The 22967-nt window shown below is 39.5% G+C and overlaps 1 protein-coding gene, 2 long non-coding RNA genes and 1 pseudogene across 3 annotated transcripts in view; 1 reads left to right on the top strand and 3 right to left on the bottom strand.

The window, feature by feature from the left end:
- The first annotated feature begins 1245 nt into the window (after positions 1-1245).
- LOC132978088 (uncharacterized) lies at positions 1246-3254 on the top strand. Its single transcript, XR_009673870.1, has 3 exons — positions 1246-1821; positions 2054-2220; positions 2641-3254. It is a non-coding gene; the product is annotated as an uncharacterized LOC132978088 (long non-coding RNA).
- Positions 3255-3281: 27 nt separating this feature from the next.
- LOC132978083 (uncharacterized) lies at positions 3282-5176 on the bottom strand. Its single transcript, XR_009673869.1, has 3 exons — positions 4042-5176; positions 3813-3862; positions 3282-3463 (listed from the first exon to the last, which is right to left on the bottom strand). It is a non-coding gene; the product is annotated as an uncharacterized LOC132978083 (long non-coding RNA).
- A 3099-nt stretch (positions 5177-8275) lies between these two features.
- LOC132978682 (uncharacterized) lies at positions 8276-14898 on the bottom strand (annotated as a pseudogene).
- Positions 14899-17535: 2637 nt separating this feature from the next.
- Positions 17536-22967, bottom strand: part of LOC132978076 (plakophilin-3-like) — a 32891-nt gene continuing 27459 nt past the window's right edge. The window contains exon 13 of the mRNA XM_061043092.1: positions 17536-22221. Within this exon, the coding sequence (XP_060899075.1) occupies positions 22180-22221 (42 nt within the window). The 3' untranslated portion in view covers positions 17536-22179. The remainder of the gene's footprint in view (positions 22222-22967) is intronic.

Here is a 22967-nt window from a genome sequence, read left to right as displayed (position 1 = left end):
GAACATCAGACAACTCTATACTACTTGACCTAAAAAAGACTAGAAATTACCTTGAAGATTTACTGACATATAAAGCTGAAGGGGCCCTACGTTTCACTAGCCAAAGATATTATGAGATGGGTAATAGAGCAAGTCGCCTGCTTGCATTCCAACTTCAAAAATCCCAATCAAATAGAACAATTTCAAAAATAATTCACCCCAACTACAGGCAACTTGTGGTCAAACCGCCTGATATAGCGGAAGCATTCTCAGAATAGTACAAAAATCCATACCATGATTCAGACTCTGATAACATAGAAGGCAAAACAAAAATATTCCTTAAAAAACTACAACTACTAACTTTGTCAAATGAAGAAGCCACTGACATGACAAGGCCAATTTCATGTCAAGAAATATCGGACACTATAAAAAAATTAAAAATAATAAATCCCCTGGCACGGACGGGTTCCCGGGGGAATTTTATAAATGTAATACACCAGTATTATTTAAAGTCTTTAATTTTGCTCTAGCATCAGGTAACCCACCAACAACGTGGTCAGAAGCCATCATTTCGGTCTTACGTAAGTAAGGTCTTTTACCTGCTTTTTGTAACATAACAATAAGTAAGGTCTTTTACCTGCTTTTTGTAACATAACAATAAGTAAGGTCTTTTACCTGCTTTTTGTAACATAACAATGAGTAAGGTCTTTTACCTGCTTCTTGTAAAGTGTCTCGAGATAACACTTGTTATGAGTTGACGCTATACAAATAAAAATTGATTGATTGATTGATTATGATCTTTAGTTTGTTCGTTTCTACGAAGATTCTTTCAGGTCTCGCTAGAGAAACGTTGGACTGTTTCGTTTTCTACCGTTGCTATGGTGGTTGCTATGGACGCTATCAACAACGAACCGGAAGGAAGTGGACGTTCGGTTCGCGGCTCTTAAAACCATAGACTGTAAAAATAAAAGCGGTCAAATCAAACCTGTTTTAAAATATATTATTAATCTGTCAGGATTATTTTGTTAAATAAAATCATATAAATCACACAAACTGTACAGTATTGTCTTTATGTATCAAGGATTGTTACATGTTATAGTTTATAATGTTGCTAATATGCATCGATCTGTTCCAATCGTTTTATTAAATTTGGTTGTAATGAAAGACATCCATAAAAATGTAACAGAAATCATTATTTATTGCATAGGAGCTTAGTTTGATCTAGGGTCTAGGGTCTGATGTAACCTATGGATGTAACCCGTTTTAAGCAGTGGGCGCGCACTGTAGCTGTTCCCACTCAACGTTCTTGAAGCCAAAATATGCCGCTTAGGGGCGCTTCCATCTTGCGATTTTGACGTCATTTGGAGCCTGAGTCTGCGCAGTAGGGTCCGGGGGCAGGAGCCCTGGTAACACTCCCCGCCCACTTAGCGTACTGCCCTGATGACTTACGCAGCCCAGCTACGCCGAAAGCGCTCCGCCGGTCTACAAGTCTTATGAAGAAATGTGTAAGTACAACAAACCACCGTATTCAAAGTCTAATATTTAAACACACTGTGTTTTAAAAAATCCCGCTATTTTGATCATTATTGAAAATACGTGGGCTGCTGGGTCCTCTGTTTTTAACAAAATCGTTCTATATTTAAGCTAGGTTAGCACCACAGACCGTAGACTACAGGTGGTAAGATATGTTGTATTCTGTTACAAACTGATAGTCTGTAATGTGATTCATGTCTGCTTTTCTAATATATTTAAGTGAACAGTAAATCAATTGTTTTTTGTATCTTCATTTAGGCAAAGAAGAGATAAAAGCAGCTGGTCTGACATCTTCCACAGAGGTGAAGTGTAAGTTAAAATCATCTGTTAAAAGTTATATATCCTGTGATTTTTATTTAAGTTTCATAAGAGGATTGTAAAAACAAGCTATTGTTAACAATACAGTCTTCTAAAATAAAAATCACACTGAGTCATACACCAGCTAAATGTTAAATAGAAAGGTGATGTTTTCTTTTCTATTTTACAATCAACAGAAACTAAAAATGACTAATTTCAACCTTCGTCTGCACACCTGTTACAGAGGTCAGGCTGGGGTCACAGTTTGAAGGAACCTCCTCCTTCTTTCACCTGTGCCAGACGCCCTGCTCATCCACTGTGGTAGAAATGACCTTACACCAGCAGCTCTCCCAGATGAAGAGTCCTCTCTGCCATCACCGATGCTGATCAACGTCTGCACAACTGAAGAAGGTGGACAGAGTCTGGAGCTTTGTGACAGTGAACAGTGAGAAGGTGGACAGAGTCTGGTGCTTTGTTACAGTGAACAGTGAGAAGGTGGACAGAGTCTGGAGCTTTGTGACAGTGAACAGTGAGAAGGTGGACAGAGTCTGGAGCTTTGTGACAGTGAACAGTGAGAAGGTGGACAGAGTCTGGTGCTTTGTGACAGTGAACAGTGAGAAGGTGGACAGAGTCTGGAGCTTTGTGACAGTGAACAGTGAGAAGGTGGACAGAGTCTGGAGCTTTGTGACAGTGAACAGTGAGAAGGTGGACAGAGTCTGGAGCTTTGTGACAGTGAACAGTGAGAAGGTGGACAGAGTCTGGTGCTTTGTGACAGTGAACAGTGAGAAGGTGGACAGAGTCTGGTGCTTTGTGACAGTGAACAGTGAGAAGGTGGACAGAGTCTGGTGCTTTGTGACAGTGAACAGTGAGAAGGCTACCATAGTCATCCTCAGATAAAACACAGAGATCCTGGTCAATATTCAATGCTGCTATTTTCCTTTACATGATGTTGCCATGTGTTTGAAAGGCCAGATGCTGGAGGGTTGTGTTGGATTTGCTCTTCCATCATACAGTTAAACAATCATCCAGGATCTTTATACTTTATTTGATTTTTGTTGGGATTTCTTTGTTAAATTATTTTTTAATACTTTCTCCTATGTCCCAGCAATTCGACCTGATGGTCTCCCTTACTTATTTTCCACATGGTTAATGAAGCCGGGGGTTGTTTATTGAAGATTATTTTTCATAAAATGGTTAAATAAACTTTTTTAAAATCTGAATTGACTGTCTCTGATTAACTGGAGCACTACAACGTGTTGGTCACAGTAAAATCATTTAGCAGTTAAGTTCATAGCTCACATTTGAAAAGGCCTTGAACTGACATTAATTTCTTCTTGACCAACAACAGCTAAGACAACAGCAAAGCTAACAGACGAGCTCAGCTTGTCACAGCCGGTCTCGTCTGAGATAAATGGCCTTCAAACTTATTTAATACTAAACATTTAAAGCCAATAAGCATAACAAGATATGCATGAGATTCCATTTCAATTTATTCAATCACAGACTTGTCAAACAGTCTGGCATTTTGTGCTGCTGTTTTCAAGAGTTAATAACTGAAGAGAAGAACTCCATGGAGAGAGGACAGGAAACGCTCAGGGGACGAGTCCTCCATGTTGTCAGGGGTTGTTGATGGATCTGAATCTGAGGGCATCTTCTGTAATAAAGAAAAACAATCATGGAGTTAAATGTAAAGTATAATGAATTTTACTGTGATGTTTATGCCTCAGACCTGAAATCAGATCTGTCCTCAGGTTCTGCTAAACTTCAGGTTCTAAAGTTTGTTTTAAAGACAGGATAACTATTTAAGAGGAAAAACAAAATATATAATAAGACAGGATGAATCCAATAATATGATCAGCTTTATGAATTTATGTTTTAAGACAAAAGTGTTCCTGCCACTTTCTATTGAAGATTATTTTAAACTGTCATCACATGGGCCAGCCTGATAAATTAAACTAATGTTAAATATTCTCATATAATCAGATTTGTGTGCAGAACCTCACCGGAGCTGGAATCAGAGTCTGGACTGCTGTTTCCTTTAAGCATTGATTTCCTTGAAGACAGAAAGAAGAACAATTTAAACATGAACTTCTTGCAGAATCATAGAGGCTGTTAAAATCTTCTGCTAGTCTTCCTCACATTTTAAGAAAGATTATAAATTGTTACTAAAATGACTTTGATGCTGATAGCAGTTACAATAACACAGTCCAATCATATGAGAGATAATTTTACCTTTGAGTCCTATGTGAAGGCGTTCTCTTCAGAATCAACGCTGCAAAGACAAGATGATGGCGTCCACCTTCACAACCTGCTGCTTCAGTCTGGCTGCATCATGGTCACCTACAGGAACACCACAGAAATGCAATCAAAGTACTTCACTTTATTTATCAGAGGATGTACTGTATGCAAAGTAGAATTTTTTTTAGCTATAATTCCTCAAAAGATTTGAGACTGCTTTGTTATTTGAGAGCACAGATTGTTTCTTTTCCCTTCTCTCTGTTTGCCTGTACATGACCTCTTAGTGCTATAAAAGATGCTACAGTAAATCCTGGATCAGCTGTGTGGATGGTGTGACTGTGTGGTAAAGATTTGTTAAAGTTGTCACGCACATACTCATATGTCTTTGGAGAGTAAAAGTACAGTGTGGTGGCAAACTGCTTATAAAATATAAAATAGTATTTTATTGGTGAGGTGCCCCAATCCAAGCATCCTACAGAGCAGCAGCAGCGGGCTTTAGAGGGAGGAGACCAGCGCATTATGGAGAGGAGCGCAACCTGAGAAAAAGGAAATCCCCAGTTTAAAATATAATGTTGGTGAAAAGAGGGAAATAGGACGACATAAATGTCAATGTTGAAATTATTTTGGATGCAGAGGCTGTGGATGTTCAGCTTTCTTTGGCTATAAAAAGGCAACAAGAGCCTGTAGTTTAATCATGGTGTTTCTCTTTGTTAATGATTATTGAAGCGAAATAAAAAATAAATGCATGACATTTAAAACATATTAACATGTGTGGGGAAAAACGTGATCTTTATGTCTCCTCCTAACTAACATAACAGCAGTCTGTTGTGTGTAACACTGGTCTCCTGCATTAACACCTTCCTTTCAAAGGTGTTAAATACAGACACAGTCACAATCACCGCAGGTTTTGTCAGGTTTTAGTACAAATTCTCAATGAGCGTCATTAAATTTACAATATGATCAACTTGTGACTGTTGAATTGGTGTGTGTGGAAGACAATGCAGAATATTTATCACGTTTAAGCAGCATGATGCTCAGTTAATATTACATTACACCACCGCAGGTTGTTGATGTTTGCGTTCACGTTTCAGTTAGTCTCTTAAATCAGTAACAATTATATTAAATCAGATCTTACCTTTAGTTTTATCTGGATACATAGAGAAATATTCTACCCTCGTATATAGTTCTATGAATTTCAGCCTGCACAGTGAAAGTAAAACCTGTTACTCTCGGTATAGTCCACTTATCACTCAGACTGTAAACATGTACACATTAGTAATGATGCAGGACAGATTACAATTATTTGACTTTGTTTTTGCCCTAGATACTTTTGAGACCTTACCAGACTTATTTATTTTTGCTGTAAAATAACTGTACAGTCAATGAACCGCATCTATGAGCAGATTTTATATTACAATTCTTGGTTTTAAATACAATTTAAATCACAATAATGATATAACAATATCAAGAAACATAGCATGTCAGTTATTAGGTTTGCTCATTTTAAAAAATAAAATAAAAAGATAAATCATGCCGGATAAGTAACCTAGCTTTACAACATTTCAGCTAACCTTAGACTGCTTATGTGTTAGCTAGCTAGATAACGACTTTAACCAACCAATGACACATCAATCACACTTTTTTACTTACCGAAAAAACTGCAAAGATCCCTTAGATCCAACAGGTCGGTTAGAACAGTTTACTGCAGAACAACTCATTTTGCCAGCTCAAAAAAGACGAAAAAAACTGAACGGAAAAATTCAATGGCGTCTCGGCTTTCCTTCACTACGTAACTTTTGATATTCACAAAGAGAGCTACGCAAGATCCGCGGCTGTCAATCATCGTCAAATATGATGTAAAATCCCGTTTTTCAACCTCAAATAACTTATTTAAAAGAAACTTCACAGAAAAATGAGCACTTGAACACAATGTAGGGTGATAATAACTAATGATCACAGCAGAGTTTAGGTTTGGAAAAAAATGATGTGACGAGTATTTTAGCTTTACAGTTTGACCCACATCCCGTCTGTTATCATTGAGGAGGCGGGGTTTATGACCTATACTGCAGCCAGTCAGCAGGGGGAGCTCTAAAAATAAAAGCTTCACTCCACCGGGGAGCTTGTCCCGTCCATTATTTCTACAGTCTATGGGTGAGACTAACAAGACACAGGTGAGGACAATCACACAGGCAGGAATACAAGAAACACTGAGGACAACTACAAACTAAATCATAAAACACTAAAAACACACAGAACTCAAAAATGAACAAAACACACTAGAACATGAAGAAACACTAAACACTGAAAAACAAAACTAAAAAAAGACCAAATCATGACATAACCCCCTCCTTAAGGGACAGATCCCAGATGCCCCTAAAACCACTTAGGGAAAACAAAGCAGGGTGGGTGGAGGGGGTCCGGAGGAGGGACTCCGGCCCTTCAGGCGGACGGCCAGGAGGCGGACGAGAGGAACACACGGGACCAGTGAGAGGCCAGGTCTCCCATGGAGTCAGCAGGGCCTCTGACGGGGGCGCAGGAGTCGGCAGGGCCTCTGACGGGGGCACAGGAGTCGGCAGGGCCTCCCACAGAGACACGGGAGTGGGCGGGGCCTCCCACAGAGACACGGGAGTGGGCAGGACCTCCAACCAGGAAACAGGAGTGCGCAGAACCTCCCACAGAGACAGGGGAGTGGGCAGAACCTCCCATACAGACACGGGAGTCAGACGGCGCTCTGCCGTAATTGGTGGCAGACAGCGTTCTGCTGGAACAGGAACAGGAGGCAGACCGCGCTCCGCCGGAACACAGGGAGGCTGAGGCTCTGAGGCACAGGGAGGCTGAGGCTTGAGCTGGGGCCTGGTTTGAGTCCTGGGTTGAGGCCTGGGCCGATGCTTGGGCTGAGGCCTGGTCTGAGACTTGAGCTGAGGCCTTGGCTCAGTGGAGTTGCCCAGCTCCAAGGCAAGGTCCAGAAGAAAGACCACAAGTGAGCTTCAGGATATGGACACCGGACATCTCTGTGAGCCCCGTTGAACCGTTCTCCTCCCTCCTCGGGTGCCAGGGAAACAGGCCAGACGAGTCCCTGTCCAGGGCGACTCAGAAGACTCAAAACAAAAATCTGCTGGGTCCATTGTTGGTCAGTTCATTCTGTTACGGTTCAGTGTGTAAAACAAGGGAGGTGGACCCAAGTGCAGAATAACCAAAAATATTTAATTAAACAAAAAGGCCAACGGCAACAAAAATTTAATTACAAAAGTTTAACAAAAAACACAGGGATCACAAACAGGGAGCCACAGAGGAGCACGAGCAAAAACTGACATCCAAACAAACGACATCCAAACTACATACAACACTGGCAACTTACAACAATGAACTGACACGGAAGGGAAGACACACAGAGACTAAATAGACACAGGGTAGCCAGACACAGGTGAGACTAACAAGACACAGGTGAGACTAACAAGACACAGGTGAGGACAATCAGGGCAATCACACTGGGAAACACACAGAGGCAGGAATACAAGAAACACAGAGGACAAACTAAATCATGAAACATTAAAGACACACAGAACTCAAGAATGAACAAAACACACTAGAACATGAAGAAACACTAAACACTGAAAAACAAAACTAAAAAAGACCAAATCATGACAGGGTCTCTCTGCTCTACCTCTCTGTCTCTCGTCGCTCCGGTGCGATGAAGGAAAATCATTCATAGCAGGCCTATTTTTTTTACTCAGTAACGGATGTGATTTAAAATGTAGCGAATTACAATACTTAACAGAAAACCCACTTAAGTAAAAGTAAAAGTACAGATTTTAAAAACGACTTAAAAAGTAGTAAGTACACCAAAAAACTACTCAATTACAGTAACATGAGTAAATGTAATTCGTTACTTTACACCTCTGCCAATAACACCAGAAAAAGTCGCTAGATTTGTCGCTAGTAGCTGTTGACAAAAACAGTCGCCAAGGGGGTTTGGAAAGTCGCCAGATTTAGCGAGAAAGTCGCCAAGTTGGCAACATTGTTTCTCCTCTTTCCTGTGAGCGCCGCAGCAGACATGCGCAGCAGTAAGCAACATACTCGGCTCGCTCACGATGGAATTTTACAAAATAAAAGCCAGTGAGCAACAGACTTTCACAATAAGAAAATAAATAATGTTAATGCCTTAATGCGAGATAAAATAATTGTCGGCGATAATTAATTAATGAGTTAACGCGAAAATAACGCGTTAACGTGCCCAGCCCTAATGTATGTATATTATTATTATGTAATTATGAGTGTTTAACATGGTATATTTTTCAATCAATCAATCAATCAATTTTTATTTGTATAGCGTCAACTCATAACAAGTGTTTTTGTTATTCTTTTTGTAGAAAACCCACACTCATCACTGTAATCTCCAACTGTTATGCCTGTGTGCTGCTGAAAAGGAAAGGAAAGAAAACTGAAAGCATATCAACCTCTCTAAGCCTTTTATTTCCCCACTTACTCGGAATTGTGGCCTCAAGTGGTGTTCTAGCCTACACACCAGCGTGAACCTGGTGATAAACCTTGAATTAGTGCCCAGTCTGAACATTACTAGTAGTTTCTCCACTACAACCAGAATGGCATTAGCTGGTTTAAGCTGGACACCAACTGAGCCACCAGTTCAACCAGCTTGATACCAACTACATTACAGATCATAAAACCTCTTACGATAAATTTAGATACATTTCTGTTACCTTTTGGTTTCAGACAAATAAAGTTTCTATTCTATTCTGACACTGGTCATAGCTGTTTTTGTTTATTTGTTTTTAACAGCAAGGGTGTGTGTCCAACCTATGTTGCAATTTAGTAGTTACCAGTATTAACTTAGGTCATATAAATCATTTTATGTCCATCTTGTGCAGGTAAATACAGGTATTATGCCATTATCAATATCCAAATGGATCATATTTATGGTTCTACAGACTTACAACAACCAAATTGGACCAAAATAGTTCTTCATTTCTCACTTAAGCATTAGCAGGCAATGCCTTTGAATATTGACTTAGATTATGTAGCTACTTCACCTTGTCCTCTGACATTCTTGCCAGGTTCTCCTCAGGAACACCCCTTTCTCTCAAGGCTGAGAGAAACTGGTCAGGGGGAGGGGGAGGGGGATTTCCCGAGGAAAATAGGTGGTTAGTGACTGAGATTTACAGATAGATACATGCCGTAATATGATGTACTGTATATGCACAGAGAGAGAGAGAGAGGAGCTCAGGGTGCCAGTTCCCCCTGTAGTCTAAGCCTATAGCAGCATAACTAAGAGCTGGTCTACACCAGCACCAGCCCTAACTATAAGATTTATCAAAAAGGAAAGTTTTAAGTCTATTCTTAAAAATACAGACTGTGTCTGCCTCCCGGACCCCGGCTGGAAGACGATTCCAGAGGAGAGGAGCCCGATAACTGAAGGCTTTGCCCCCCATAGTACATTTAGAGACTGTAGGTACCACTAGTAGGCCTGCATTCTGGGACCGTAATGTTCTCGAGGGACAGTACGGCACTAGTAGCTCCTTCAGGTAAGATGGTGCCTGGCCATTTAGAGCTTTGTAAGTGAGAAGAAGGATCTTGAATTCTATTCTAGATTTTATAGGGAGCCAGTGCAGAGAAGCCAGGACAGGAGTGATGTGGTCCCTTTTCCTAGTTCTAGTCAGTACACGAGCTGCAGCATTCTGGACCAGTTGAAGAGTCTTTAGAGATTTACCAGAGCACCCTGACAAAAGAGAGTTACAATAATCCAATCTGGAGGTAACAAATGCATGAACTAGTTTTTCTGCATCACTTTGCGACAGGATATTCCTGATCTTGGATATATTACGAAGGTGAAAGTAGGCTGTTCTTGAAACTTGACTGATGTGAGAGTTAAAGGACATATCTTGATCAAAAAGAACTCCTAGATTCCTAACAGTGGTGCTAGATGCCAGGCTGATGTCATTAAGGACAGTCACATCACTAGAAAAAGTCTCTCTGAGGTTTTTAGGGCCTAGCACAATAACTTCAGTCTTGTCTGAGTTAAGTAGCAAAAAATTTCTGGTCATCCAGGTCCTAACGTCCTTAAGGCACGTTTCTAGCTGACATAACTGACTGGTACCATCGGGCTTCATTGATACATAAAGCTGAGTATCATCTGCATAACAATGAAACTGTATGGAGTGTTTCCTCATAATATTTCCCAGAGGAAACATATATAATGTAAAGAGAATTGGTACAAGCACTGAACCTTGACTGAACCTGAGATTGATCTGATAAGTAGGATTCAAACCAACTTAAAGCAGTCCCTGTAATTCCAAGTAAATGTTCCAGTCTGTGTAAGACATCCAACAAGATGAGCACAGAGAGAAGTCCCCTGTCTGAAGCTAGAAGTAGATCATTTGTAACTTTAACTAGTACAGTCTCAGTGCTATGGTGGACTCTAAATCCTGACTGAAACTCCTCAAATAAACTGTTGTCATGGAGAAAGTCACACAGCTGATTAGCTACCACCTTCTCCAGGATCTTTGAGATAAAAGGTTTTTTGAGTAGAGGTTTGATTACTGATACTTTAAATGACTGTGGTACATAGCCTGCCAGTAAAGACATATTGATCATATCTAATATAGAGTTGCTAACTAAGGGAAAGACTTCCTTAAACAGCTTGGTTGGGATTGGGTCTAAAAGACAGGTTGACGGTTTCGACGCAGAAAGAATTGAATTTAGTTCTGAAATGTCGATTGGAGAAAAACAGTCGAGGTTAATATCAGGTCCTGGAACTGTTTATGCCATATCAGAGGTATCTGCACCAGGTAAGGGCAGGAGGTTACCAATTTTGTCTCTGATGTCTAGAACTTTGTTGTTGAAAAAGCTCAGGAAATCATTACTGCTAAGGGCTAAAGGAATACAAGGCTCAATGGAGCCATGACTCTCTGTCAGCCTGGCTACAGTGCTGAAAAGGTATCTAGGATTGTCTTTGTTTTCCTCGATTAGAGAGGAGTAGTAGGCAGCTCGAGCGTGACGTAGAGCCTTCATATATTTATTATGACTATCCAGAATAAACAAGATTCTACCGTTTTAGTAGAGCGCACTATTCTTTCAAAATTCCGCGACGATTGTTTCAGAGTATGGGTTTCTGAGTTGAACCATGGAGCTAGCCTCTGCAGTTTGATAACCTTCTGTTTTAGGGGAGCAATTGAATCAAGAGTAACTCTCAGCGAATCCACTGCACTATCAACAAACTGATCTAGCTGAGAGGGACTAAAGCTATGATAAGAGTTTCCAACTGGGTTGAAACACGGTACTGAATCAAAAACAGCTGAAATAGCTTCCTTAAATTTAGCTACAGCGCTATCAGATAAACTTCTAGAGAGCACATTTTTATTAAGCAGAGATAATTATGGTAGGACAAAGTCGAATGTAATAAGGAAATGGTCTGATAGAAGAGGATTTTCTAGGAAAACTGTAGGGTTATGGATTTCAATGCCATAAGCTAAAACAAGATCCAGGGTATGGTTAAAACGGTGAGTAGGTTTGTTTACACCCTGGGTGAAACCAATAGAGTCTAATAGTGACATGAAAGCTGTGCTCAGGCTATCATTATCAACATCCACATGGATATTGAAGTCACCTACAACAATTATTATATCACTGCTAAGGACTACATTTGATAAAAATTCTGCAAATTCAGATAGAAATTCAGAATATGGGCGAGGAGGGCGGTAAACTACAACAACTAGAACTGGCTGAAAGGTTCTTGAGACTGGATGTGGAAGACTAAGAACAAGGCTTTCAAAAGAAGAAAAGTTCAGCTTTGGTCGAGGGTTAACTAAAAGACTGGAATTAAAAATAGCTGCTACTCCACCACCTCGTCCGGTGTCTCGAGGTATATGAGTACTAAAATGACTGGGAGGAGTGGATTCATTCAAACTAACATATTCATCTCGACACAGCCAAGTTTCAGTTAAACAAAGTAAATCAATATGCTGATCTGATATCAGATCATTCACTAAAAGAGATTTGGATGCTAAGGACCTAATGTTCAAAAGTCCACAGTGAATTTTCTGATTTTTTTTTTGCAAAATCGTATTCGTAGTTTTGATTCTAATGAGATTTTGACGATTTACGCCGTTTGGATGACTTATAAAAACGGGTCTGGGCCGGGGGACAGACACAGTACCTATAGTTTAATTACAGTTCGATTCAGAATTACAGCTATAGTGACTGGGAGACAGATCTAAGGGAGGCGCAGAGAAGTGTGTAAGACTGCAGCTCTGCTTCCTGGTCTGAACTCTGTGTTGTTGTCAGGGTTTTGGACTAATAACCTCTGCTATGTTTCTAGATAATAGAGCTGCACCGTCCAAAGTGGGATGGATGCCGTCTCTAGCTAGCAGACCAGGTTTTCCCCAAAAAGACTGCCAGTTATCTATGAAGCCCACATCGTTTGCTGGACACCACCTCAACAGCCAGCGGTTGAGTGATGACATGCGGCTATACATGTCATCACTGGTCTGATTTGGGAGGGGTCCAGGGAACACTACGGAGTCCGACATCGTCTTAGCAAAAGTACACACCGACTCCACATTAACCTTAGTTACTTCCGACTGGCGTAGTCGGGAGTCATTTGTGCCGACATGAATTACGATTGTATCAAATCTACCTTTAGTCTTTGTCAGCAACTTTAAATGAGATGCGATGTCGCCCGCTCTGGCCCCGGGTATACACCTAACTATGTCCGCTGACTTCGCTAGCTTCACGTTTCGGACTATGGAGTCTCCAATAATCAGAGTTTTATTCTCAGCGGGTATGTCGCTGAGTGGGGAAAATTTCTTTGAAACGTGAAGTGGTTGGTGGGGAATCGTGTGTTTCGATTTTCGACTATGCTTCCCTCGGACAGTAACCCAGCCACTGCCTCCCGGCTGCTCGGGAGCTACCGGGGGGGGGGGAAGCCAAGCTATGTCGGCCCGCACCGGCTACAGGTGGCTGGCTAACTACTGCTGCATATGATGACTCTGACTCAATGGTGCGGAGCCGTCTCTCTAACTCAGACACCCTCGCCTCCAAAGCTAAAAATAAACTACATTTCTTACATGTATCATTATCACTAAAGGAGGACGAGGAGTAACTTAACATCTGACACGTAGAGCAAGAGAGAGCAGGAGAGGGAGAGACAGAAAAAGAAGCCATTGTAAATAAAGCTAAATGCTAAGCTAGGCTAAGAGTGGGTAGCTAAAATAAACAAAACTGTTAAGCAGATTTGTCGCTAGAGAGAAAGAGTGCTTTTCGATTACTTCTGTTTGTCTGAACGTACAGTGTGTTGGAAACAACAGTCGTAAGAAACTAGGCAAAATTAACAATTAAGCTTTTAGCTCTAACGATACGCTCACCCGTAGTACGTGAGTCACATGAGTTGTGTTTTAAATGTAGACTTTGTAAACGCACTTTATGAGCAGACACATGTTTCCGAGTGCTACAGGGTTTCCCTTGTATTTATCTGCTAACAGGGGACTGGAGACCCGCGTGTGTGAGAGACTGCATGTTACAGAACTTGTATTTCTTTTTGACTTGTGCAGGTATGTGTATTTTATGTGTATTTTATATGTTCACTGTTTGCATAAATAATTATGCGGGTTTGATTCATATGCTGCAAATGCATTTAGCATTCAAATTATTTAATTTCATTTACTGTTACATATTATTTAAAAACATTTATGGTGTTTAAAACAGAATTTGAGCTTTGTTAAAATTGCAATTGTGTGTATAAATTAAAAAGCAGTCCATGCTAAGCTCACTGAGAGAAGGGTACTGGAGACCCGCGTGTGTGAGAGAGACTGCATGTTACAGAACTTGTATTTCTTTTTGACTTGTGCAGATGCAGCAGCCAGCACAGTTCACATTAAATGAGTAACCAGTAGCAGTTTGTGATCCGAATACTTCTTCCTTCAACACAACACCAGAACACAACGCAGATATCACGACCAGAAACAGATGTGCATCCAGTGAAGTTTAGAACTTCAGCAGGACAGGCACACCCGCTACACTTGTGATAGGTTATGTGAACGCGCTCTTGGAAACTCGAGGGTAACTTATCAGGTTGATAACCAGCTTCATGTGATTGTTAATCACGGTCTCTTATGTTAGGGTTAGTGTAGCCAGATAACCCAAAAATACCCTGGGTATGTTAATCTCATTTCGTAGTACAGGCCCCCGGACAGGAAAACAAGGGTGAATATTTGACTGTGATGATTTTTATGCTTATCGATGTTGATTCCGAGTAAAGCAACGTCAAATATTTAAGTCATTTGACCTAAGAGATTTTTAGTCTAACGGGAAAACAAGGGTGAATATTTTATTGAATGCAATGGAAAATAAATTTAGTGAACAGTGTTTAAATCATTTAACAGAATGGATTAAAGATTATGGTTTCCCCCGGATGGATCTTAAAATCAATTGCAGAAACAAGAAGAAAGGTTAAAAAATAAAAATAAAAGAAGGAAAAAAGAAGGTGAAATAAGAAAAAACAAAAAAATCAGAGTAACGAATTTAGATTGAATTGAAAGTTATAAGAATTGTTTGAATGTGTGGAAAGAGGAAGCAAAAAGTAGAGAAAAGAAACAAGCATGTAAAACTCTGCCTAAAGTAGATGTGCAAAATAAAAAAGGGAAAAATGAAAGGGAACAGACAAAACTACTACTCTCTATCCTCCACTGTGCAGTGTGAATCCTGATCTCGATGCATGTCCCCAACCCTACATCCCTCCAAATGCAATCGCACCAACACAAGAAGCGACAGCGGCTCAACAGCAAGTGAGTCCTCCCAGAACACCAGCCACGACACACGGCCCGTCAACACCAGGCTCATCGTCGCCCTCCTCATCGACACCCGCCTCTTCACTCTTCGATCAACTGGATGAAGTAATAGGGCAGGCCAAACATGCTGAAAAACAACATGAAGCCCAGTTGGCGAAGAAAATAGATGGCAAAGACAAAGCGCTTCACATGGCTCAATTGACCATGGTCAAGGCAGTATAAGATATGATGTCTGGGCGCCAACTACAACAAAAAACTCAATCCACAAGGTCTCAACACCTTTTATGGACGAGGAGGCATGTGCAGAGGTCGAGGTCGTGGAATGGGAGTATGACCTCTACTGGATAGAGATCAATGTTAGATCTGTCGCAGAAAAGGACATCGGGCAGCAGAACGCCTCCACAAGGACGACAGGCTAACCGCAACAACACTTATTCATCAGATTGAAGGGAGATGGACACGGGGGAGTGCGGAGAGAGAGGGAGACATCTGCCAGTGACAAGTGAGGGGACAGAGAAGGGAAGTGAAACACACACACACACACACACCAGTATGTGATCAAACAAAAATGCTTACCTCCTCAAAAGATGAGTGGGAGATATATTTACTCAGTAGGGGCATCAGGCCTCACGGTTACCTCTCCCCTCACCTGTCTCTATCAAGATCAACAGGTGAAAGATGCATTTATGTTTGGCAGAGCTTCAGCAGGTAAAGTAGCCGAGAGGGCTACTTGGATCCACGCCAGCCATTGTAAGAAAGTGCCTGCACCAGAAGTAGCTTCCGACAACGCTGATGGAACCACAGCATCAACTTAGCAGAACTGAGGACTTCAGTCAATAATGGAACAATGACGTCCGTGTAACTCGTTCCGAATGTGCAGCCTTCCGAAGAAAATCTGGAGATACTTAGCTAATGATACTAACACCAACCTAACAAGCCACTTAGAATTCAGCTCCAGCACAGATATTACTTTATCTAGAATTGATCTCACGATGGCAATTGTTTAAGCATAACATGTTCTGAACTTTCACTTGGTGGTGTTTATACTTTGGGATTAATGAATAATAAATAGGAGGGAATGTAATGGGAAAAAAATGTATTTTGTTTATGTGTTAAAATAATTCTGTTGTGAACTGTCTGACATTTCAAGAAATGCTGTTTTAGGTTAAACTGGCCTATAAACATCTTGTTTTTGCATGACCTTTGACCTCTACAAGGATGACTGCATGAACACTTGCTCATCTGCTTGTCTTTTCCATTGTTTTAAGGAAGTGTTTAGGTTGATTGTGTTAAACTGCTTATCTCCTACAACAGAGCTTGTCAATATTGTTCCTTACTCCTTGACATGTATTAAAGGAGTCTTCAGTCCCTCTCTCTCATTTGAGTTTTCTCTGCAGACTGATCACCATGATACACTCTGTGCAGTTCTCCTTCTTGCAACTTCTTGCAAGAATAAAACCTCAAAAAGACGATTGGGTCTTGATCTTTATTCATATTCTCACTTTACTGAAATATTTCCATAACAACGGTAACACATTTTAATCAAATTTGCAAATGGTCCACGGTCAACATATTTTCATCAGAATTTGCAACAGGTCTGGGTTCAAAAATATTTCATCAAAATTTGGGCCAGGTTGGCGGTAAAGTTGATCACCTGGCACTGTTATGCACCCATTGTTTTTCCATAGTGAGACGGAAAAAAAACGTTTTTCAAACATGGAATTCTATTAATGTTGTACACATTTGTATATTTAAATACATCATAAGTGATACGAATAAATAATTCAGAGTTTTTACTTTTTTTTTCTAATGTGTGTGTCATGACCACTTCACTGCTAGAGAAGTGTCATTTTCACTCCCTGTGCGTTTTCTGTGTAGAAAACATTCAAAGTTTTATATAAACTGTGCTATTTAACAGTTATCAGCACAGATGCCCCACTGGATTCACAAAAAAAGTATTTCTGGACAGTCTTGTTTCATTTTGACCCCCACTTAATGTGTACCACGTCGTTTTGCAAGAAGACGTTACACAGCAGTTAAAGTTGATCTTTATGTCTTTCACAATCCTCTGAACTTGTCTGCAAACAATATGTTGAGAGTTTAGATTAAAATACATAATTTCTTGTTGCCTATACCTTAACCTTTAGTCAATAAGTTCATTTTGTTCCCTTGTTACTGTTTTGCACCCATCGTTTTGCCAAAGTGAGATGGAAAAAGAAAAACTTATTCAAACATGGAAGTGAGATGAAAAACAAAATTACTTGTAGCTTGTACTTTTTGTCCTTATGATTATACCCTTACTTTGATCACCTGTCTATGTTTTGCATTTAATTTGACAAGCATATTTCTACAGTCAGATGGGTAAAAAAATATTTAAAATAGGGGATTTCATAAATTTTGTAGACATAAGTACATTTAAACCTTTAGGAGTGACAAGAAAAACACATTTGGGAATTTGACTGTATTGTGAGATGTGCGTGTGTTTGCTGACTTCTTCTGGACTTTTAACAGCATTGCCATCTTATTACTATACACAAAACATGGCTGAGACTGAAGGGAAAACCCTGAGTTTTACAGGAACATGATAATGAATTTGGATTTTTTTAAAAAAAGAATAAGACCATCACCAAAATAAAGACTGGTTAGTGTCATATTTGGCACAATCCACATTTTCACAACAAACAACATATACTGTGACAATGATGAACAGTTTATTATAGTTTTTTTTTTTTTAACTTCACACAAAAAGGGTTAAAAAAAATATAAAACTTAATTTAAAACAGAAACAAGTGTTTCAGTTTCAATAGTTAGAAATGCCCTTTTATGATTAAGACTAAAGACAGAAGACTTCATAATACTGTTGGCCTTTTATAGAGCTATAATTGAGCTATCGTAGCTTTGGTACATCAACCTGACTGATCAAACAGTGAATTTCATAAATTTTGTAGACATAAGTACATTTAAACCTTTATGAGTGACAAGAAAAACACATTTGGGAATTTGACTGTATTATGAGATGTGCGTGTGTTTGCTGACTTCTTCTGGACTTTTAACAGCATTGCCATCTTATTACTATACACAAAACATGGCTGAGACTGAAGGGAAAACCCCTGAGTCAGGAATATGATAATGAATTTGGATTTTTAAAAAAAGAATAAGACCATCACCAAAATAAAGACTGGTTAGTGTCACAATGAGGCACAATCCACATTTTCACAACAGACAACATATACTGTGACTATGATGAACAGTCAGTGGCGAATCTAGAGTCTGTTTGGGCCATAGGCAAAACATAATTGGGGGCCCCTCCAATCACTATTATATCCAGCAGTGTTGTGACACTCTTCCTCTTTATTTTTTCTCTTTTTTCTTTTTTCTCAATGACTTGTCTTCATTTTCCTTTAAAGGGGTCATATTATGCTTTTTCTGGTTTTCTATGCCCTTTAGTGTGTTTTCCACACAGTGTCCTGTGCATGTTTAGGCACATCTATGTGCAAAAATTCAAAGTCTGCGGAAACGTCCTCCTGTTAGCTGTAGCATTAGCTGCATGTAACGCTCGGTTCTAGCCCCCCTCTGAATGTTTTTGCCAGTGTGACGTCATTGTCAGTGTGATATCACTGATCTAAGCCCATTGGCTCGTTGTGGCAAGCCCTGCAGTTCATGTTGCACGCCCGTTAACTTCTGTAGCACGCCCACGATATGCGGTAGCACAGTAGTGCTAAGGTGCTAATGTTTTTGCTCCCTTCAGAGCTAAAGTGGCTGCATTCCCAATATGGTAAAAGGGGCGTGACATTTCCGAGAACCGTGCTGAGTGACTGACCAATTACGGCAGAGCCGACAGGCTGACCAATCAGATCAGACTTGGCACACATGGGCACTTCAGAGCCTTAGAGAGAGAGTCAGAAGCGAGCCGGTGCATGGAGTGGCAGTTCATGAAAACAGACACTTTTTTAGAACTTTATCTATTGTGAACATACTTTAGTAGATACATAGATTAAATATACGAACCCCAAAAAGGGCATAATATGACCTCTTTAAGTGATTCTCATTGACAAACTAGGTTTTCACAGGAGTAATACATGATATGCTAAGCAGGGCAATGAGAGTGAGTGCTGTCAGATGGGGCCCCATTTAGGGGGTTTCCTACTGTCATAGCTAAATTTGCACATTTTGAGTTACTGCTGTTGTTTAAAATTTGTCAGCCCTCGGGGGCCCCTAAGTGGCCTGGGGCACCAAGCAGTTGCCTGCCTGTTGACAAGCAGCGCCTCTGTGAACAGTTTATTATAGTTCTGTTTCTTTTTAACTTCACACAAAAAGGGTTAAAAAAATATAAAACTTAATTCAAAACAGAAACAAGTGTTTCAGTTTCAATAGGTAGAAATGCCCTTTTATGATTAAGACTAAACACAGAAGACTTCATAATACTGTTGGCCTTTTGTTAGAGCTATAATAGCTTTGAGTACATCAACCTGACTGATAACGAGTATGCAGGTCTAAATCCTAGATATTTCCATGCTCACATGTCTCTTGCTTCAAACATTGCAGGATTTAATATTTATTGTATTTAGTATTTGTCTTGAAACATATAATCAACTCAGGAAAGATAGATGTGAAATTAAAGGAAGAATATGTGATTTTTTGAGCCCCTGAGCACCAGCATGAAACCAAAACAACCTGCGCTGCATTGTTGTGTTAGCATGCTAATGCTAGCGATCTTTATTATGCTCGTATCTTCACACTGCATGTAAATTTACCTGAAATGAGCGTGATCTAGAAACACAGTTAATCAGTGAGTACAGTATGTTATTCTTCTTTTCTCTAGTCCCTCAATTAAACAACTTTTATACGTGAGGGGAGGAGTCAGCCGGCCGTCCTGGCGATGTAAACAAAGTGAAGATAGAACTCTGAAAACTCTGAAAACATCACAGACAGTGGGACTCGGGTGTTACACCCATTGTAGACAGTCATGACTCACAGAGTTATTTTCAGAGGAGATACTTGATTTATATTATATTTAAGTGTGAAAAATCACATATTCTTCCATTAAGTACATCTTCTATAGTAAATTCCTAATATGCAAGGGTTATGTTACCAGTGCCTCTCTACCAAATCTAAGTAATGTAAAAGGAAGAATCTGCGATTTTTGATCCAGTAGATGTCGCCCTTGAGCACCAGCATGAAACCAAAACAAACTGCTGCTTATTCGCATGAAGGAGTTATCAATTGGAACGAACAATAATTAAGCACCATTATGCGCAAGCAGCATACACAGCAAAACGAAAAGAGTTAAATTTTTGGTGTTGGTGAAATTTCAGCAAGTGCAGAGTTAATTCTACTCTGGATGCAGTCAAATCCCTGTTAGAGTAAAAATCGAGTGTAAAAACGAAGTGTCAAGTCATCAAATCTGTAAGTGTCACTGCAACATCTTTAACCCTTTTACTTTTCAGTCTGAACTCTGAACCTGGATGTGACTCTTCAAGTGTTATTTATCCCTCCCCACCCCCTTAATGGAACACACACCGACAGAAGTCATGAAGACTGCAGACTGTGTTGACTTGTGGATTTAGCCTGACGTTGGCCGGTAAGAAAATAAAGTATTCTCAGTAAACGTCATGTTTTCATATAGATATTGATACTACTCTTCTTGTGTATGGTCTTTTTGAAATATTAGCCACTGTAACTCTGTTAGCTTATTTTATGCTGCAATATCTAACTAGCCATCTTATTCTCCTCCTAAGTAGCTTACTTACTCAATGATTTCATCTTGCTTCATCTTAAATTTGATGGCAAGGACCATAGCTATGATAAATGTTTCAGAGATGGTGTCCCAATGAACTGTTTATTAAGCTAAGTATGCTAAATTTGCTGTGTGAGTGTTGGTATGATATCTCCTGTTAGTAAACTAGCATTATTTTTTTTAAACAGCAGAAAGATGTAAGTGAACGGTTTATACGCTGCCTGGATCGTTCAAGACTTGTCCGACAGCATGTTGCTACGCTATCTTTATGCAGTTGTGCTATAAGATTATTAACTAAATGTTTTTTACTGTGTCTTTGTGTGTGTGTATGTGTGTGCATGCATGAGCAGGAAGAGATCGTGCAATACAGGTTGTCTTGCATGGAGACTGAAGACAGTCCAACTCAACACCTATGATGGCTCACATGAGCTTCCAGGCCTCATTTCCAGACTGAGAAGTAATATTGTAATAAAAATGAGAGAGCATACATTGTTTCATATTGCTGTATGTTTTATAAAGTGTTTTAAAGGTTTATTTGGTGCACATGTTTTAAAATAAATGTTTTTTAATCAAACATGATCTTTTTGTGAGTGTATTTTTAAGTAATTCATTAAAGCAATGTTTACACCTCACAGTGTTAATATGGGGGTAACACTTTTAATAGTTAAAAAAGATACTCTGAAAGAGTGAATTTCTAACACTACATTGCAGTGTTGAGCAAAAGTGACACTGGTTAGTGTTACCTGGTGTTAAATTTTAACTCCAAAAAGAGTCAATAGTAACACTTAGTTAGTGTTAAGGTACAAACTCTCCAAAAAGAGTTAAATTAACACTTTGTGGTGTGGACCCATATAGACACTTTAAAGTGTTAATATTAATTCCTTAATTCTTGTATTATTCTATTATTGTATTTTTTCTCCCTTTATTTAACTGATGTACATATGTTTGATTTTTAACTTCTTGTTATTTTTGTTAAATTATATTCCTGTTTCTTGAGCTGTTGTGACAAAAAATGTCCCCCATGGGGGATCAATAAAAGTTATCTTTATCTTTAACTCTGATAGTGTTAATTTAAGTATGCTGATTTTGCTGTGTACAAAGTTGACCTCGGCTTTAGCTGCAATTGCCTGTGGCCTGCTTGTTGTGTTAGCAGGCTAATGGTAGCACACTTTAGATAGCTCGCACATAAATTGATGTTTAGGTGTAAAAAATGTTGCACATTCTTCCTTTAAGCACAGATCCACATATTAGGAACAGAGGACAAGTTTTAAATCTATAATTTGTTGGTTTCACCGATTCCCCTTCCCTTAATGTTAATCAAGGTTATACATGATAAGGGGGCCCCAGTGGCCTTAGTTTGCACGCCCCATGTACTAAGTGTGGAAAGAAGGGAGTTCATATCCAACCTGTGGCCGTTTTAACGTATGTCATTCCCCACTCTCTCTATCCACTGCCCTGTCTCTTTAAAAAAGCATAAACGCCGCCCCCCCCCTTCTGAAAGTACATCATCTGCTCATTAAGTCCTTTGTAAATCCTTACTCTCCCAATAACCATAATCCAAAGGTCAAAAGTACAGATCATGTCACATTCTTTTTCTTAGATTGTTCCATCTATGAAGTCTTGTCTGCCAAATCCTTTCTGAAAAACAAAACAAAGAAAGAGAAAATGATTATGCATTAATGATCGCATGTGTCAGTTAGTCACTTACACAATGTCATTTTAACTTTATAAGGTACTACTATCCTATCATTGTGTTTGTGGCTTGTTATACTCCCCAAGAGCAAAACAAATACTGTTATTTTTTTTTAGATGATGTTAGAGAAATTTCAATTTTAGATCATAAATCCTGTGGATGGAGAACATCTTTATTATACTTACGGAAATTGACTCCTTTGGTTACTATTGTAACAACAGGTTGGCATTTTGCATCATACAAATTTAAAATGTTACGTATAATCTGTTGTTAATGCACTGTAGTGTAGTTGTTGAAAATCTGAATCTGAATCTCACAAATGGTTTTTCATATTTAAAAAAAAAGAAAGAGGAAACAAGATGCAACAAGTAAAAACTGTCCAAAGATGTCCTTTTATGATATGTGTGAGTGCCCCAATGCAGAGAAGTAAAGAAATTCTACAATCTAACTGTTACCAGCTGCAGAAAAAGAACTTGAATTTTAAAGGGGCTATATGTAACTTTTTAAATGTATAAATCCTTTTTTATCGCCCATTAATAAGCGAACGGTTAACTGATGTGAAAAAGTAGATGTTCACTGTCTATCTGTGTTAGACTGTCTATCCTGCATAGAGTTTTTCCGCGAAAGCTCCAGGAAGTGACGTTTTATGCGCGTTCTCGACGTCCTCCTCACTCCACTCCGCTTACAGAGA

This window comes from Labrus mixtus, chromosome 1 (genome assembly GCF_963584025.1).
Source record: "Labrus mixtus chromosome 1, fLabMix1.1, whole genome shotgun sequence".
Lineage (NCBI taxonomy): Eukaryota > Metazoa > Chordata > Actinopteri > Labriformes > Labridae > Labrus > Labrus mixtus.
This window is presented reverse-complemented; position numbering and strand designations above follow the sequence as displayed.